We start from the raw sequence: 19,484 nt of genomic DNA, 5'->3' as shown, positions 1-19,484 counted from the left end.
AATGGTCCGTAGGACTGCAATAGTTTTCTCCGTGGTGGTGGAGGACATTTTGATGACCTCAGGCCCTTTTGAGTGCGCATCCACGGCTATTAAAAACATTGAGTCCATGAATGGACCAGCAAAATCAATATGCACCCGTTGCCATGGAGATGAGGGCCACTCCCATGGGTGTAGAGGGGCCTGTGGTGGTGCATTTTGGACTTTCTGGCATCCTGAGCAGCTCTTGGTCAGGTCCTCGATTTGTTTATCGATTCCCGGCCACCACACATAAGCTAGGCTTTTCATTTTTACCCCTCCCAGATGACCCTCATGAAGCTCATTGAGCACTCTATCCCTTACCTTGGGTGGAATTACCACTCGGGATCCACACATCAAGGTCCCCCGGCACACTGACAGCTGTTCTCTCCTTGTCAAGAATGCTGGCAACAGTGAGTCGCCATGTGCTGGCCATCCCTTCACCGTCAAATCATATACCCGAGACAGTGTCGGGTCATTTCGGGTTTCCTTTTCGATACAAGCGTTAGTTACCGGTAGGTATTCAACGATAGTCGAATGGAATATTTCGACAGGATCCACTGCTGGTGCTTCCTCCACAGTAGGCAGTGGCAGGCGTGATAGCCCATCAGCATTTCCATGCTGTTTCGTGCCCTTATATTCAATCTCATAGTGATGCGCCCCAAGAAAAAGTGACCATCTTTGTAGTCGTTGCACAGTCATCACCGGAACGCCCTTCTTCGGATTAAAAATGGAGACAAGAGGCTGGTGATCAGTGAGCAAGGTGAATTTCTGCTGGTGCAGATAGTGATTGAACTTTTTCACTCCCCACACTAGGCTGAGGGCCTCGCTGTCAATCTGGGCATAGTTACGCTCGGATGAGGTTAGTGATCGTGACGCAAAGGCTATTGGCCTCTCTGAGCCGTCCTAGAATTTGTGCAACAGCACCGCTCCAATGCCGTAGGGTGACGCATCACATGCCAACCGAATTGGTAATGCCGGGTTGTAATGGGCCAATACCTCTTTCGATGTGATTAGTGTTTTGCTCTTCTGGAAAGCTCATCTACATTCGTCACTCCACTTCCATGGCACCCCAGTTTGCAGTAGGGTGTTCAGTGGGTGTAGTATTGTAGACAAATTTGGCAAGATCTTATGGTAGTAGTTTACCAGCCCGAGGAACGACCTCAGTTGTGACACATTTTCCGGTGCTGGAGCCTTGACTACTGCCTCAATCTTCTCTGGGGACTTATGTAACCCCTCTTTATCGATAACGTGGCCACAATACGAGATCTGTTTTCTAAAAAACTCGCATTTGGGGCGGTTAGCTCGGAGCCCATATTCCTGCAATCTAGTGAGCACCTGCTCCAGGTTGGCAAGGTGATCACTGTCATTTTCGCCCGTGACCAGGATGTCGTCCAAATAACACTGGGTCCCTGGGATCCTTTGCAGGACTTGTTCCATTGCCCTCTGCCAAATAGCCGGAGCTGATGCTACCCCGAATACCAGCCAGTTGTATTGGTAGAGACCTTTATGGGTGTTGATTGTGAGGTATTTTTTTGATGCTTCTTCTACCTCCATTTGCAGATACGCCTGGGCCAGATCAATCTTAGTGAAGCGTTTCCCTCCAGATAGCGAGGCGAAAATATCTTCAATCCGCGGAAGTGGATATTGTACGGTGTGAAGGACCGGGTTCACTGTTATCTTAACGTCCCCACAGATGCGAACCTTCCTTGGTTCCCCAGGCGTGCTGCTCAACGACTTTTTCATCACAGGGACGATGGGTGTAGCCCACTCGCTCCAGTCTACCTTGGACAATACACCTGAACGTTCTAGACTCTCCAGCTCTGCTTCGACGGCTGGGTGGATCGCATAAGGTACCGGTCTGGCCTTAAAAAATTTTGGGCTTGCGTTTTCTTCAATTTTAATCGTCGCTGTCATGCCTTTTAGTGTTCCGAGTCCTTGCTGGAACACTTCTTTCGCGTCAGTTAGGATCTTTGACAGTCACCCAGGTGTGACGTCGTCATCCTTTTTGTCAGCCACAGTCAGTGCCTGTATGGAATGCCAATCCAGTTGTATTTTCCGGATCCATTCACGTCCCAGTAATGGTGGTCCTCCATCTTGCAATACATACAGGTCTAGTTTTGGTGTTTCCTTACCGTTATATATAACGGTCACCCTTATTTTTCCTTTGGGGTAGACTTTTTGCCCCGTGTACGTCTTCAAAATAATTTTTGTGTCTCTCAAGGGTATGTGTGAGAATAGCCGCTCGTAGTCCCGTCGGTTTATGACTGTTAGGGCTGATCCTGTGTCCAATTCCATCTTTACCTGGACTCCTGCTATCTTGAGAGTGACCCAAATGGTTCGGTGATCCTCCGTTGTGATCACATTATGTAGTTTCAGACAACTCAGTTCCCTGCTTTCGGAGTCGTTATCACTCTTTTGTTCGTCTGAACTATTCTCCGTCATCTTATGTACCTTCTTGTACTTTTCTTTGGTAGGTTTCTTATTGCTGGTTTTCTTTCCCGACCTGCAGACTCGTGCTATGTGTCCTACTTTTCCACACTGTCTGCACACTTTGTCTTTGAACCAGCAATCATTCTGGTCGTGTGTTGTTCTGCCGCAGCGATAGCACTTCTCTGTTCTATATGACATTTCCTTTGTGCCATATTCTTGCGGTCTCTGTTGTATCTCTGCAGTGCCCCGTGCTGCTGCTTCATATGATACCGCAATGCTGAAAGCCTTTTCCAGCGTAAGGTCCTTTTCAGATAAAAGCCGTTTCTCGGTTCCTTCACTTTGAAGCCCACACACAAACTTGTCCCTTAAGGTATCTGCCAGTCCCGCTCCAAACTGGCAGTGTTTCGATAGTTTGCGCAGTTCTGTTAAATAATCAGCATTGCTTTCATCCTTATGCTGGTTCCGTTTGTGAAACTTGAACCTTTCTGCTATCAGCAGCGGTGTGGGGTTTAAATGTTCCTGTAGTATCGTTACTATGTCTTCAAAACTCTTTTCCAATGGCTTCGTTGGGGTTACTAGATTTCGTAATAAACCATACGTCTTTGCACCCATTAAATTTAACAATACCAACGCTTTCTTGTCATCTGACACCTCATTTGCCTTGCAGTATACCTCTATTCGTTCGACATATGTAGTCCAATCTTCGACTTCATTGTCAAACGTGATACTGCCACTCTTCGGCATTTTGGGTGTGGTTTAAAATGGCATCTCCCAATGGCTTAAAATGGCGTCTCCCGTGCTTTCCTTCCTCCCCCGCTGCTGCCAACGCCGCTCCCGGCGGTTCTCGTGGCAATGGTGGCGCCCTGTAGGTTTCGCGCGCTTCTCCTGCGCTGCTGCCAACGCCGCTCTCGGCGGTCCTCGTGGCAATGGCGGCGCCTCGCGGGTTTCTGCGCGTCTCTCTCTCCCTCTCTTCGACGCTGCTCGGCCCCTGAACACCGGCTGCGCCCTGTGTGCTCTGCCCTTCTCTCTCCCCCGTCGACGCTGCTCAGCCCTTTGCTGTGCCGCTCAGTCGGGCTCTAGCCCGCCGCTGCCCAGGAAGGGTCTGCGCACTATCTGTTGCCAGCCCGTTTCGCTGGACCACCTCGACTGGAAAGCCAAGCCTGGCTCTCGACAGCCTCCCCTGCAATTCTCGAGTCTCTGCTGGATGACTGGGCGGTTGCCCGTGGTCGACGCCCGAGTCTCTGGCCTTGACCTCCAATCCACTGATCTCCAGGAAGGAATCCCTGGGAGGTGATGCAGAGTTGCAGGTAGGTTCGAACTTGCCTTGTCGCCAATGTTGTGTCTGTGTATAATAAGACACAGACTGCAGGAGAACGGTACAACAGGTGTTTACTCAACGTGGCTCACACTGGAACTGATCTGTACAGATTACTACTCAGTACTATATACAGGTGTGGTAACTGCCGGTACTGCAGTATACATGAGCTGTAAAAGATCGTTCCCCCCTTAAAGGTATATACATTACAAGCCTCAACCCTCCATTCTTGCCATCTTCATTTCCTTGTCTACATACTGCCCCTTGGTGACTTAATTTGTTGGGATTGGGTCAGCTTTTATGTGTATATTGATGACACCCAGATCTGCCTCTCTACCACCATACCCTGCACTCCGCCGCCACCCCCGATTCCTTGACCACCGCTGTGCTGCCCAATTGATTAGCTGGCATCAATTCCTGTATGAGCAACAATTTCCTTTAACTCAACATCAGCAAGATTGAAGCTATCCTGTTTGGCTCCCACCAAAATCTCCAGACCTTAGCTTCTAAATCCATTTATCTCCTCCAATGCCCATTTTGGCTGAGCTTGATTGAAGCAACCACAGTTTAATCCTAAGCTACGCTTCAAATCCCACATTCTTGCTACTGCCAAGGCCATCTATTTTGATTTGTGCAACCTCATCCACTTGCATCCATACTTCACTCCCATTGCTACTGAAATGCTTATTTATGCCTTATCGCATCAAGACTTGGTTACTCCAATGTTCTCCTGAGTTCCACCCTTCACAAATTGCAACTTATCCAAAACTCCACTGCCCATATACAATTTCATATTAAGTTGTGCTGCCCTATTCTTACCAAGCTTCTTTGGCTCCCCATCCCAATGCAATTTCTAAGTCCTTTCCATATCTGCTCCATCCATGACCTAATCACGCCCTACCTCTTCAACCTCCCTGTGTTCCAGCATGCACTCTCTGCTTTCTGACTCTGGCTTCCTTTTCAGCTCCCACCTCTCTCCGTCTTCAGTGGTAGAACCTTCAGTCATTTCAGCACCTCTCTGGCACTCTCGCCCTAAACTCCCCACTTTGCGAGCTCTCACTGCTCCTTCAAATGCCTCCTTAAAACCTATCTCTACCTCCCTTGCCTTTGGTCACCAACCCCTAATCCTTTTCCAACCACTGCTTGGTGTCTGGTTAATTTGTTTCATCCCTAGAAAGTGTTTTGGGATATTTTATTTAATCAAAGATGCTATAAAAATGCACATTTCTTTGTTGTTGCTGCATGAGACCTGACAGTGATGGCAAGCTATTCAATCATGGGGGTATCACAGCTGAGTCTGATTCTGTTCTCACATACAAATATCCACACATACAAATAGGGTTTGATGGCTAGCAATGAGGAATGGAACCCCTGGCTGATTTAAGCTCCCCTACAACTAACTCAGTACAGACTGAGACTGAACCTGGGACCTTCCTGGCATGGCTCCAAACTTTTGTGCTCTATTCTCTAACTCTGGCATACCTCACTTTAAGGGATACAAAATTCACATTTTTTTAAAGAGTTAAGTAGTGTCACAGTAAGTGCCACTCCTGAATTATACTTAAGTTAGCCTAGAAATTACTACCATATTGATTTAAGTATATAGAAGTGCTTTTATGTAACAATGCTCTTTTGACATACATTATTTACAGTGTGTGTTAACTATATGTAGCTGCAGCATTGAACTTACTCCTACAAACTTCCTCAGAAACATACTGGAGGCCTCCACATCTATGCTGTTCAGTTCCAAAAAGTCTCCCATCATACCCTCCTCTGTTGCTGGCACCTCTTCATAGAAGCGTTTAGCTCTGGCGTAGAACTGCATTTCACCATTAATAACTTCACTTGTCAAAGTGAACAGTTTCACTGAAAGAAAAAACAAAAATATAAATTATGCTTGTATGAAAAGAATTTAAGCTGTTTACCAAGCTTGTCATTTAACATTCTCTCTCTCTCTCATTCATTGTTTCACTTGTTCGTTTGTAAGCCTCAATTAGAGCGCCAGCAGAGGAAAAGGTTTGTAATATGCCACAATACTTGTCCAAATAGTTTGCAAATAAACTTTACAATGAGATGTTGCCAGACAAAAACTGAGTTAAGGTTATTTTTTGAGTGCTATTCATGAAATCACCCATTAGCTTGAAGTTGCCACGCCTGATATATATCATGTATTTTAAAAAATATAAGATTATTCAAAACTACTCATCACACTCCATCAACAAACCAAGCTTGTGTTTATTTAAAGTTTTTGCCGTGCAGCAAATATATTAGCACTTTACTTCCCAGTGAAAATGGCTGGGAAGTAGAATATTAGATAAATGAATTGGATTTTTGGACAAGAAGATATACGGTGTAGTTTCAAACAATTGAAAGCATTAATGTCCCCTTAGCTTCAATCAAAATTGGTGTTTAATGGTTAAGGACCAAAGACATTCAAAGTTTAGCATTTGGCAGTGATTTATCACCCTGTACCTCCATCTCCACATGTCTGTTTTTGTAAGGATGGTGCTTTTCTCAGCTCATTTTTGGAGCTTTTGTTTTTTTCTCCATGTGTGAGCAGGCAGACTCTGCCATCAAAATATAATCGCACCATCAATCCATACGGCAACGCCATGTGAAGACACCCAGCTGGAGTTAGGCAAGGGTGTTGCTGTTCTTACATGAATTTTAAAAAAAAGTGAACCAAACAAACTCAGCTTTTCATACATATGTTATGTAGTGATAACAACAGAAAATGCTGGAAAAACTCAGCAGGCCAGGCAACATCCGTGGAGAGAGAAATAGAGTCAACGTTTCAGGTCGAAACCCTTCGTCAGGACTGAAAAAGCACAGGAAATGAAACAGATTAAAAGGCCAGTTTGGGGGCTGGGAAATGGGGATGAGAGAACAAAAGAGAAGTGAAGAGACATTAAGAGGTATTCAAAATGAGACGAGATGGCGTCTCTCAGCTTGTTCAGTAAATGCTTCATTGCCTGGCCAGAAAGACTAAAACACAGGGGAAGAAAATATATAAAAATGGAGGGCAGGGAACATCATGACAAAAAGAACAGACACAATTGTTAACATTGTCACTGCCTTGAGTCTGTTCAAAAGAATAGTGCATTTTAAGTCCAGTGTGTTAAGTCTGTGAGTTGTTCAAGTAATTAATACTCAGACTTAATCAGTAACAATAAAACAGGTCTTTACTGGTTGGAGGTAGGGACCACACTGAATACAAGATTACTGCACAGTGCTTATATACCGGTGTGTTCACCCCCGGTATTACGTCTACAGCAGCCTGAGAAAGTAGTACATCTCTTAAGGTGGAACAGGCTTAAGCTCTCTTAAGGTGGAACAGGTTACATACACAACACTCCTCCCTTCTTAGCTTTATAGTCATCCCCCCCATTTAACATAACGTAATAACATATATACATATATAACTTCATGTTTAACGTAACATATCACAGATTCAGTCTCTGCGGAAAACAGTTCACAGATTCAATCTCTGTGGTGTAGTCGGTTCACGTTACTCATTCAATAGTCCTTTCATGGATTTAACAGCTTGAACTTCCGAACTAATTTGGCTCCGTTCGGAGGGACCACGTGTGTGATCTGGTAGAGGTGATAATGGTTCAGATGGGTCATCTTCTGTTTTTACTTTTCCTTTTCTGCTTCTTGGAGACTCTCTGGGCTCCATTGTCAGCTGCCACAGCTGCCAGCTGCATGCGCAGTTCCTCCTTCTCTTCCTCCTTTTTTCGTAGTAGAGCCACCTTCTCCCGATGTTCCGTAGACTTTCGGTGCTCCTCCATGATTTCTGTATGGTGGGAGTCGAAGTTACAAGTTGGGCAGGACAGGACATAGTAATATTCGGAGTCGTCCGACAGGTCAGCGAGAGGGTCGTCTATTTCCTCCATACCCAGCTGGACGTTAGCCAGCTCTTGTTCTAAATCCAGACATCTTTCCTGAAGAGACTTCTTCATGTGTACCTCTGCATCCAGCTTTTTCTGGGCTTTCAGCAAGTCGTTTATTAGTGACCTCATTTGTGATTTTAATACTTCAACTTCCTTTGGAGATTGATTGATTGGACTATGCAATCCCTCTACCGGAGCAGCTGTTTCAGCGGTCTGTTGTTCTACATTGACATGAGTCAGCGTACTTTTGGCATCCAATGGCTGCTCTGTTGCAGTCGTTTCAGTCTGTGTCGTCACATCAGCCATCTCAATGACTTTTGAGAGCTCCGAACCCTTTTCCTTTGAAGATCGCAGCTCGTGTTCAAGTTTTTCCCATTTCAGAGTCTTGTCCCTCAGCATATGAAGGAGTTGGCTGACCGTTAACTCTTCTGACACCAGATTATGGCACGCACCTTCAGAACCTGAATCAGCTTTGATTCGTTCGGCCTCCTCGCGCAGATGGTTGGTGTGCTCCTGCTCCATTTTCTCCATCAGTTGCTTCTGTTGCCTTTCCAGATTCTCCCACTCTGTAACAAAGAACTTTTTTATTTCATTCATCTCTTGCTCAAAACGGCGAATCATTTGTTCTAATTGCTGTTGTAGTTTGAAATGGAGTTGAGTTCGAGCCCAGTGTCCCTCAAAAATGTGCATATCAGTAGACTTGACAGACTCAGAATTCTCTGTTAAACTATGTTGTTGTTGCTCAGTGGAATTCTGTGCTGAAACTTTGTCTTTTGCACATGGTTTGGTCTTACCATCATCAGTTCTAGAGTCCGGGCTGATTATCTGCACCGAGTTCTCACTCTTTATGGCTTTTAGCGAATGCCAGTCCATATTTATGTTTCTAAACCACTCCCGGCCTAGTAGTGGTGGACTTCCCTCCGGTAGCACATATAAGTCCATTATTTGACTTCCTTCGCCCTTGTTGGCCACTGCAACCTTTATTGTCCCGATGGGGTACACTCTCTGCCCCGTGTAGGTTGTCAATATAATCTCCGTATCCTGTAGGGGAATATGTTGGAATAACCTTCTGTAATCTTTCTTATTCATGACCGACAATGCCGATCCAGTGTCCAATTCCATTTTTACTTGGACTCCTTCTATCTGAAGAGTAACCCAAATTGTCTGGAGGTCTGCACCCTTACCAACGTTGAGTACCCTTAAGCTAGCCAGTTCAATACTGCTTAAGCCAGCCAGTTCATTACTGCTAGCGTCTGAATCGGACTCCTGTTCGGCCACCTTGTGTACTTTTGCGTATTTTCCTTGCGGTGACTTCTTGTTGCTGGTCTTCTTCCCTGACCTGCATACTCTAGCTATATGTCCAAGCCTACCACAAGTTCTACATTCTTGGTTTTTAAACCAACACTGGTTCTGATCATGCGTTGTCTTTCCACAACGATAACATTTGCCAGAACTCACACCCAATTTGTGTGCACTGAGCTCCGGTGACCGTAGCTGCATTACTGCCGTGCCTCTCGCTGCGGCTTCGTGTGCTGCTGCCATAGTGACCGCCTTCTCAAGCGTCAGCTCATTCTCCTCGAGCAGTCGCTTTTGTGTATCCTGTTTAAATAAACCACACACAAATTTGTCTCGTAGTGCATCTGTCAGTCCCGTTCCAAACTGGCAATATTTCGCTAATTTACGCAATTCCAGCAAATATTCAGCATTGCTTTCATGCTGTAGCTGCCTTCTGTCGTAAAATTTAAATCGTTCCGCTAGCATCAGCGGCGTGGGGTTTAGATGATCTTTCAGGACAGTAACAATCTCATCGAACGTCTTATCCGCCGGTTCATCTGGTGATAACAGGTGTTTCAATTGCCCGTATGTCTTCGCACCCATTAAATTTAATAATGTTAGAGCTTTATCTTGGTCACGAATTTTATTGGCCTTACAATAATTTTTTACTCTTTCAACATATATGGCCCAATCTTCGAGGTCACTATCAAAGGTGCTAATATTCCCATGTTTAGGCATTGTAGATTTGCAATTTCTCAGATTTTATTTTCTTTACTTGTTATCAAAGATGGCGGCTTCCCGCTCTTGCCGTCGTCCTCCGCCCACAAAATGGCGGTTTTCCCGCGCTTGGCGGTCTTCACCCGTCCCCCGACGCCGTCTCCCTTCAGCCCCCGAGTGCGGCCCTTATCTTCGCCGCGATCGCCCGAGTGCGGCCCTTATCTTTGGTCCCGATCGCTGGCCCGCGCTGCGCCTCGCACTTGAAGCGGCTCCCGGCCTCTGGCTCACCCGTTCGCGCGGCTCTTGCTCGCTCCCTCCCGGGCTCTGGCTTACCCGCTCGCGCGGCTCTTGCTCGCTCCCTCCCGGGCTCTGGCTTACCCACGAGGTTATGGAGGCTTCAGGGTCCTAATGCCTGTCGCTTCCAGTCGCTGGAAGCTGTCAGGATTTCTGCTGCCCTTCAGTTTTGAGTGGGGTGTTGAGGATTGAAACCTCTCTTCAACGTCCTGTCTTTGGACGAAGCCGCCGTGGAATAACTGCCGCAGGGTAAGAACCTGACTCGTCGCCAGTGTTAAGTCTGTGAGTTGTTCAAGTAATTAATACTCAGACTTAATCAGTAACAATAAAACAGGTCTTTACTGGTTGGAGGTAGGGACTACACTGAATACAAGATTACTGCACAGTGCTTATATACCGGTGTGTTCACCCCCGGTATTACGTCTACAGCAGCCTGAGAAAGTAGTACATCTCTTAAGGTGGAACAGGCTTAAGCTCTCTTAAGGTGGAACAGGTTACATACACAACACAGTGTAACCTCTCTTACACTGCTATTGTTTGAAGGGTTTCATAGATGAGAGTTTGAAGTAAAAGTTTCTGTATGGACAGCGCCTTTTTCAAATGTTTCAAAAACATCACTATTACTCAGAGGGGGATCAACAAAGGTTCACTAGATTGATTCCTGGGATGAAAGGGCTGTGCTATGAGGAGAGATTGAGTAGAATGGGCCTATATTCTCTGGAATCTAGAAGAATGAGAGGTGATCTCATTGAAATGTATACAATTCTTAGAGGGCTTGATAGGGTTGATGCAGAGATGCTGTTTTCCCTGGCTGGAGAGTCTAGAACTAGGAGTCACAGTCTCAGGATAAGGGTCGGCCATTTAGGGCTGAGAGGAGGAGAAATTTCTTTAGTCAGAGGGTGGTGAATCTTTGGAATTCTCTACCCCAGAGGGCTATGGATGCTCAGTCGTTGAGTATATTCAAGGCAAAGATTGATAGATTTTGGGGCACTAAGGGAATCAAGGGATTATGGGGATAGGGCGTGAAAGTGGAATTGATTTATTAGATCACCCATGATATTATTGAATGGCGGAGCAGGCTCAAGGGGCCGTATGGCCGACTCCTGCTCCTATTTCTTGTGTTCTTATGTTCTTATTACAATAACGGCAGGGGACCCAAATTCTGTCACCATATTGGAATGTGTAAATTTGACAGTCTGTTTTCTAAATGCAGCCTCTTAAAACACTTACACAAATATTCTCATTTATTCTAGAAATTCTATGAAGAAAGCACAAAGCCCCTGATCACATTTAATGGGCACTGTGTTCTCTGGATATTTCTACAATCTCTGGAATAGCCAACTTTGCTTCCCCATGGTTTTCAAACTGGGATCTGCGGGCAGTAAGAGACCTGCAAGAGGGATTATGAGGATCATCAGATTTATGTCCCTCCATCATTAGGCTTACATAGAGCCTACAGCTCAGAAACAGGCCATTGAACCCAATTGGTGTATGCAGGTGGTTCTGCTCCATACAAGCCACCTCTCACCCCTTGATGTGCCTTCAATAACCACAAAACTAGAAGTTATAGACTTTAACAAGTTGGCTTTTAATCACTAAGATCAGAGCTAACATCTCAACACACTGACTGGCTCACAGGAATGAGTCATACAGATCCTGGGATCTTTAAGTAAGAGAGGTCAGGGGCGGAGCCAAGAGCCAAGACCTGGAACCTTCCAGGTTAGTCAGGGAAGAGGAAGTGAAACTATACACCGTGTGGGGGAGGGTAATATACATGAGTGCAAAACGAACACAGGCAAGACAAACCGATTTCATTACATTCACCCCTTCTTTAGATTTAGTCCATCGGGGTGATGTTTCTTAAAAGTTGGTATAAGTGAGTCTGTCAGGAGGTTTTGCGGTTCTCAGTGATCGGCGCAAAGCCGGTTGGGGTGCCTCTAGGGGAGTGGATTCTGGTTCCTCCGCTGTCCGGGCCTCCGCAGTGTCTTCCAGGTTATCTGCAGTGTCCTCCAGGTTAAAGTTGGGTATTGATACCTCTGGGCGTCCTGTCTCTTTTTGGTGTAGGTCTTCCTCGGGTAGTCTCTCATCGTTCTCTCCGCTCCCCGAGGGAGCGAGGTCTTTTATGGAAACAGTGTCCTCTTGCCCGTCAGAGTATTCGATATAGGCGTACTGAGGGTTTGCATGGAGGAGCTGTACCTTTTCCACAAGGGGGTCCGTTTTATGGCCTCTCACGTGCTTCCGCAATAGTACTGTCCCCGGAGACGTCAGCCACGCGGGTAGAGATATGCCCGAGGTGGATTTCCGGGGGAAAATGAACATCTTTTTGTGAGGGGTAGCGTTAGTGGCTGTACATAACAGAGACCTTATGGAGTGGAGCACGTCTGGGAGGACTTCCTGCCAGCGGGAGGTCGGAAGGCCTTTTGACTTTAAGGCTAACGTGACAGCCTTCCAAACAGTAGCATTCTCCCTTTCCACTTGCCCATTACCCCGGGGGTTGTAGCTAGTGGTTCTGCTAGTGGCTATCCCCTTTGAGAGCAAGAACTGGTGCAGTTCGTCACTCATAAATGACGTCCCCCTATCGCTGTGTATGTAGTTCGGCATGCCAAACATGCAGAATAGATTACAGAGACACTTGACCGTGGCACTGGTCATGTCTGGGCAGGGAATGGCGAAGGGGAAGCGGGAATATTCATCGATGATATTGAGGAAGTATACGTTACGGTCGGCAGAGGGAAGGGGTCCCTTGAAGTCCAGACTTAGGCGCTCGAATGGCCGTGTGGCTTTGATAAGGTATGCACGGTCAGGCCTGTAGAAGCGAGGCTTGCATTCCGCACAGGTGCGGCAGGCTCTGGTCATTGCCCTGACCTCCTCGATGGAGTGGGGCAGATTGCGGGACTTTATAAAATGGTATAGTCGGGTGACCCCTGGGTGACAGAGGTCGTTGTGGAGACCCTGTAATTTGTCCGTATGAATGCTGGCACACATTCCCCGCGATAGGGCGTCTGGGGGTTCATTAAGGGCTCCCGGCCTGTACATAATATCATAGTCGAACGTGGATAGTTCGATCCTCCACCTGAGTATTTTGTCATTCTTGATTTTCCCCCTTTGTTATTAAACATGAAAGCCACCGACCGCTGGTCGGTGAGCAGGGTGAAACGTTTGCCGGCTAGGTAGTGTCTCCAGTGCCGCACTGCCTCCACTATAGCCTGTGCCTCCTTCTCGACAGAAGAGTGCCTGATTTCAGGTCCCTGAAGGGTTCGGGAGAAGAAGGCCACAGGTCTCCCAGCCTGATTGAGGGTCGCAGCTAAGGCAAAGTCTGACGCATCGCTTTCGACTTGAAAGGGAATGCTTTCGTCCACTGCACACAGTGCAGCCCTTTCAATGTCCTGTTTGATACTGGTGAAAGCCTCCCGAGCTTCAGCTGATAGTGGGAAGGACGTTGATTTAATGAGGGGTCGGGCCTTATCAGAGTAATTGGGCACCCATTGGGCATAATACGAAAAAAATCCCAGGCACCTTTTTAAAGCTTTGGGATTGTGTGGCAGGGGCAGTTCCTTTAGGGGGCGTAATCGGTCAGGGTCCGGTCCAATTACCCCATCTTCCACCACACAGCCGAGGATACAGAGACGGGTTGTGTTGAAGACACATTTGTCTTCGTTGTAGGTTAGATTCAGCTTTAGGGCAGTTTTTTAAAATCTCGCAAGATTTAGATCGTGGTCTTGCTGGTTGTGCCCGCAGATAGTGACATTGTCCAGATAGGGGTAGGTAGCTTGTGGTTTATTCTCGTCAACCATGCGGTCCATCTCACGTTGGAAGACCGAGACCCCATTTGTTACCCCGAAGGGCACTCTGAGAAAATGGTAGAGGTGTCCGTTCGCCTCAAAGGCGGTGTATGGGCGGTCCTCCGTTCTAATGGGGAGCTGGTGATATGCGGATTTGAGGCCGATAGTCGAGAAGACTCGGTATTGCGCAATCTGGTTGACCATTTCTGATATGCGGGGTAAAGGGTAGGCGTCCAGCTGGGTATAAATATTAACAGTCTGGCTGTAGTCAATTACCATCCGTTTCTTTTCGCTATTTTTAACTATGACTACTTGGGCACGCCACGGGCTGGTACTGCATTCAATAATGCCTTCCCGCAGGAGTCTGTCCACTTCCGCCTTGATAAAGTGTCTGTCTTCCAGACTGTACCGTCTACTTTTGGTTGCTATGGGCCTACAGTTCGGAGCGAGATTAGCGAATAAAGAGGGCGGGCTGATTTTTAAGGTTGATAGGCCACAGACTGTGAGTGGCGGCTGGGACCCGCCATATGCTAGCGTGACACTTTCGTGGTGGCACTGGAAGTCCAGGCCCAAGATTACATTAACACAGAGTTCTGGCATCACGAGGAGTTTAAAATCCTTGTAGTCCGTGCCTTTTACAGTCAGTGTTACCACACAGTAGCCCAAAATGTCCGAAGTGTGGGGCTTAGCAGCCATAGCAATTCTGCTCCGTGTAGGTGTTACCGTTAATGAGTGCCGCCGTACCAGGCTAGGGTGGATAAAACTCTCGGTACTCCCACAGTCAATTAAACATTTCGTTAAATTCCCGTTTACCTGTATGTCCATCATAGATTTTGTCAACGGGTGTGGCCTGGATTGATCCACCGTGATCGGAGCCACTGTTGGGCCCTGGGCGGCCGTTGAGTCGGGAAAAGATGGCGGATCCCAAGATGGCGGCCCGCACAGCACGCACGAGACGGTGACGGAGTTGGAAATCGGATTCCCCCTGCAGACTTTGCTAAAATGCCCCTTTTTCTTACATTTGAAGCATGTAGCGTCCTTCGCTGGGCATCGTTGTCTGGGGTGCTTGGCCTGGCCGCAGAAGTAGCATTTCAGGCCTCGAGACATTGCCGCTGTAGTAGGACTCCTGGGTGAACTTCTGTGTGGGGACTCCGGCGGTGTAGAGCTGGTCTGAGACCTGGATGGGGAAGATGGCTGTTTCCAAGATGGCGGCCCGCTCGGCGCGCACGAGGCGGTGAGGGCCGCATGGCCGGAAGAATAAGAGTCAGAGTTTTTCTGGGCCACGTCCAGCGATCGCGCAGTGGCCACTGCCTTTTTAAAGTCCAGGACCTCCTTCTCCAGCAGTCTCTGCCGGATATAATTCAATTTGAGGCCCGTGATGAAGGAATCGCGGACCAATTCGTCAGAGTACACGTTGGCCGTCACGGCCTTGCAGTTACAGTCCCGGACCAAGTCCTTTAGGCCCTGTAAGAAATCGTCCATTGATTCCTCAGGTCGCTGCCTGCGTGTAGCCAGCAGATGTCTGGCGTACACTTCGTTTACTGGCCTCTGGTATTGGGCCTTCAGGATAGTGATGGCCTCCGTGTAAGAGGTGGCGTCCCGGATGAACTAATAAATCCGATGATTAACGCGAGTAGTCAGTAGACTCAGTTTATCTACCTCGCTAGCGGATGAGGCCCTCGCGAAGAGTTCGAAGCATTTGAGCCAGTGTCCAAATTGATTTGATGCTTCAGCAGAATGTGGATCCAAGTCCAGACGCTCTGGTTTTAGGAGTCGATCCAACCTAGTATTCTTTAGTGATTAAAATTGATGTGCCTTCAATAACCACAAAACTAGAAGTTATAGACTTTAACAAGTTGGCTTTTAATCACTAAGATCAGAGCTAACATCTCAACACACTGACTGGCTCACAGGAATGAGTCATACAGATCCTGGGATCTTTAAGTAAGAGAGGTCAGGGGCGGAGCCAAGAGCCAAGACCTGGAACCTTCCAGGTTAGTCAGGGAAGAGGAAGTGAAACTATACACCGTGTGGGGGAGGGTAATATACATGAGTGCAAAACGAACACAGGCAAGACAAACCGATGTCATTACACCCCTCTTCATCTAACCCTATCAGTATATCCTTCTCCTTCCTCATGTACTTATCTAGCTTCCCCTTGAATGCATCGATGCTATTTGGCTTAACTGCTTCTTGTGGTAGCGAGTTCCACATTCTTCCCACTCTGGGTAAAGAAGTTTTTCCTGAATTCCCTGTTGGATTTATTGGTGACTATCTTATATTTATGGCCACTAGTTTTGGTCTCCCACAAGTGGATACATCTTCTCTACATCTACCTTGTCAAACCCCTTCATAATTTTAAACACCTCCATTAGGTCACCCCTCAGCTTTCTTTTTTCTAGAGAAAAGAGCCCCAGCCTGTTCAGTCTTTCCTGATAAGTATATCCTCTCAGTTCTGATAACATCCTTGTGAATCTTTTTTGCACTTTCTCCAGTTTCTCTATATCCTTTTTATAATATGGAGACCAGAACTGTTCACAGTCCTCTCAGTGTGGTCTAAGCAGGGTTCGATACAACTTTAACATCACTTCTCTGCTTTTCAATTCTATCCATCCAGAAATGAACCCTAGTGCTTGGTTTGCTTTTTTAATGGCCTTATTAACCTGCGTCGCTACTTTTAGTGATTTGTGTATTGTACCCCAGATCCCTTTACTCCTCTACTCCATTTACACTCTTATTATCCAAGCAGTATGTGGCCTCCTTATTCTTATGACCAAAATGTAACACTTTACACATATCTGTATTGAAATTAATTTGCCTAATACATGCCCATTCTGCAAGTTTATTAATGTCTTCTTATATTTTGTTGCGGTCTTCCTCAGTATTTAACTATAATCCCACAATTTTGAAATTGTACTTCTGATTCCCCGAGTCAAAATTGCTTATGTAAACTGTGAACGACAGTGGTCCCTGTAAAGTATGTGTCTATACTTAATCCAATAATGAAGAGACAGCTTGGAAGATTCAACGTAGGTCTTTACTTAATACCAACAGGCAGGAACTGAGGGGAGATCAGTACCCACAGTACTATTTATACCCCTATGGCCAGGAGTGGTACTATGGTATCACTACGCCCTACAAAGTAGTGCCGCCCTGGCCATAGGTTTAAAGTAACATACATATTACATACACAACATTCCTCCCCTTTTAATTAAAACGTACCCGTGCAATTAAGTCAACAGATGCACCATAACTAGGGCTAATAACATTTGGTAACACAATATACATAACATATTTACATCAGAGTTGTCTACCTATATATATATATAAAAAGAAACATGTTATAGATTCAGTCTCTGAGGAGGCCTCCTGTCTCGACTAGGATAACGTCTTTCTCTCGTCGGTCTCGGTGTAGGCGGCGGTACTTCCGTCACCACTTCATCGCTGGAGTCGTCGGTGTCTGATGGCACATCCTGTGCCGTGGAGATCACTGAAGTGCTGAACTCCTCGCAATCCTGAGACCTCTGTAACGACGAGCTGGGCCGTGATTCCGCTGTAGCAATGTGCTGAGACGTTTGAGGTAGTGAATCAGTTGGGTTTCTGGACTCCACAAGTTGATCAGCATGTCGTCTGATTATGCCGTCCCCTGTATCCACTGTGTACATCAAAGGTCCCTGGCGGGCCTTTATCGTACCAGACCGCCACTTTTCATTTCTATAATCACGGGCCAACACTTGCTGCCCCACCTCGAAGCTCCGTGTCTGTCAGGAGCCCTACGAAATACTCGGTTTTCCACATCTCTCCGGATGTTTGGTCTGAGCAATTCAAGGCGAGACCTTAACCTTCTATTAAAGAACATGACGGCGGGGGCCTGGTTGGTCACCGTATGTGCAGCATTACGGTACGCGAATAGGAAATTGTCCACCTTGTGTTGTAGTGGCAACCTTTCCTCCCCCATCGCCTTGATGGCCTTTTTAAAAGTCTGTACAAAGCGCTCTGCCAGCCCATTTGTAGACGGATGATATGGTGCGGACATATAATGTCGCACTCCATTCCTTTTTAGGAATGCTTGAAATTCTTCTGCCACAAATTGTGGCCCATTGTCCGAACAGACTTGCTCGGGCACCCCGTTTCGGGCAAAAATGGTCCTTAAGACTGCGACCGTCTTTTCGGCTGTCGTTGATGACATCTTTATGACCTCCGGCCATTTTGAGTGGGCGTCCACTACAATAAGGAACATCGCATCCAGGAAGGGCCCAGCGAAGTCCACGTGGATCCTTTGCCACGGCGTTGAGGGCCACTCCCACGGATGTAGTGGGGCTTGGGGTGGTACGTTCTGTACCATCTGGCACCCTTGGCATGCTTTTGCTACTTCCTCAATGTCCCCGTCAATGCCGGGCCACCAGACGTAGGCTCTGGCGAGGCTTTTCATTTTGACACCCCCCAGATGACCTTCGTGTAAGTCCCGCAACACTTTATGTTGTAATTTTTGAGGGACCACCACCCTGGCTCCGCACATCAATGTGCCCCGGCAGACGGACAACTGGTCCTTCCTTGCCGAAAACGCCGGCAATGATGCGTCACCCTGCGCCGGCCAGCCTTTCACGGTCAATTCGTAAACCCTTGCCAGGGTCGGGTCGTTCTGTGTTTCCCGCTCGATACATTGGCTGGTGATGGGCAAGTGTTCCATAACAGCCGTATGATATATTTCCACGGGGTCCTGTACTATCTCTTCGATCTCGGCATGCAATGGTAGCCGCGACAGGCCATCCGTATTGCCATGCTGTTTGGTACCCTTATATTCGATAAGGTACTGGTGTGCGCCTAAGAACAGTGACCATCTCTGTAGCCTTTGGGCCGTCATCAGGGGCACCCCTTTTGTTGGATTAAATATCGACACCAACGGTTGATGATCCGTCAGTAGTGTGAAACGTTGCCCATGTAGGTAGTGGTGGAATTTTTTTACACCCCACACCAGACTGAGGGCCTCCCTGTCGATTTGCGCATAGTTTCTTTCGGCTGTAGTTAACGACCTTGAGGCAAATGCTATTGGCCTCTCCGTCCCATTGGGAAATTTGTGTGACAACACTGCCCCTATACCATACGGGGAGGCGTCACATGCCAACCTCATTGGCATTTTTGGGTCAAAGTGTGCGAGCACTTCCTTTGATGTAATGAGTTGTTTACCCTTTTTAAAAGCAGCCTCAGACGCTTCGTCCCAATTCCAGGAGACTCCCCTTTGCAGCAATGAATTTAGTGGATGTAAAATGGACGATAAGTTCGGGAGGAACTTATGGTAATAGTTTATAAGGCCTAAGAATGATCGTAACTGAGATACATTCTCAGGGGGCGGGGCCTTCACTACTGCCTCGATCTTTTCCGGGGACTTATGCAGGCCTTCCTTGTCTATAATGTGACCACAGTATGAGATACGTTCCTGGAAAAACTCACATTTCTGCTTGCTCGCCCTGAGTCCGTATTGTTGTAACCGCAGAAGTACTCGCTCCAGGTTAGCGAGGTGGTCGTTATCCGTTTGTCCTGTCACCAGGATGTCATCCAGGTAGCATTGCGTTCCTGGAATGCCCTGTAAGACCTGTTCTATGGTCCTCTGCCATATTGCCGGGGCGGACGCCACACCAAATACCAGGCGATTGTACTGGTACAATCCCTTGTGTGTGTTAATCGTTAGGAGCTTTTTCGAGTCCTGTTCCACCTCCATCTGTAAATAAGCTTGACAAAGGTCAATCTTCGTAAAGTGTC

The 19,484-nt window shown here is 47.1% G+C and overlaps 1 protein-coding gene across 1 annotated transcript in view; it reads right to left on the bottom strand.

The window, feature by feature from the left end:
- Positions 1-19,484, bottom strand: part of LOC147120767 (N-terminal Xaa-Pro-Lys N-methyltransferase 2-like) — a 66,612-nt gene that overhangs the window by 11,895 nt on the left and 35,233 nt on the right. The window contains 1 exon segment of the mRNA XM_085987004.1: positions 5,454-5,629. Coding sequence (XP_085843130.1) covers positions 5,454-5,629 — 176 coding nt within the window.

Source organism: Somniosus microcephalus, chromosome 4, assembly GCF_052327205.1.
Source record: "Somniosus microcephalus isolate GS21.2 chromosome 4, FLI_Smic_1.0, whole genome shotgun sequence".
In the NCBI taxonomy this organism is placed as follows: Eukaryota; Metazoa; Chordata; class Chondrichthyes; order Squaliformes; family Somniosidae; genus Somniosus; species Somniosus microcephalus.
This window is presented reverse-complemented; position numbering and strand designations above follow the sequence as displayed.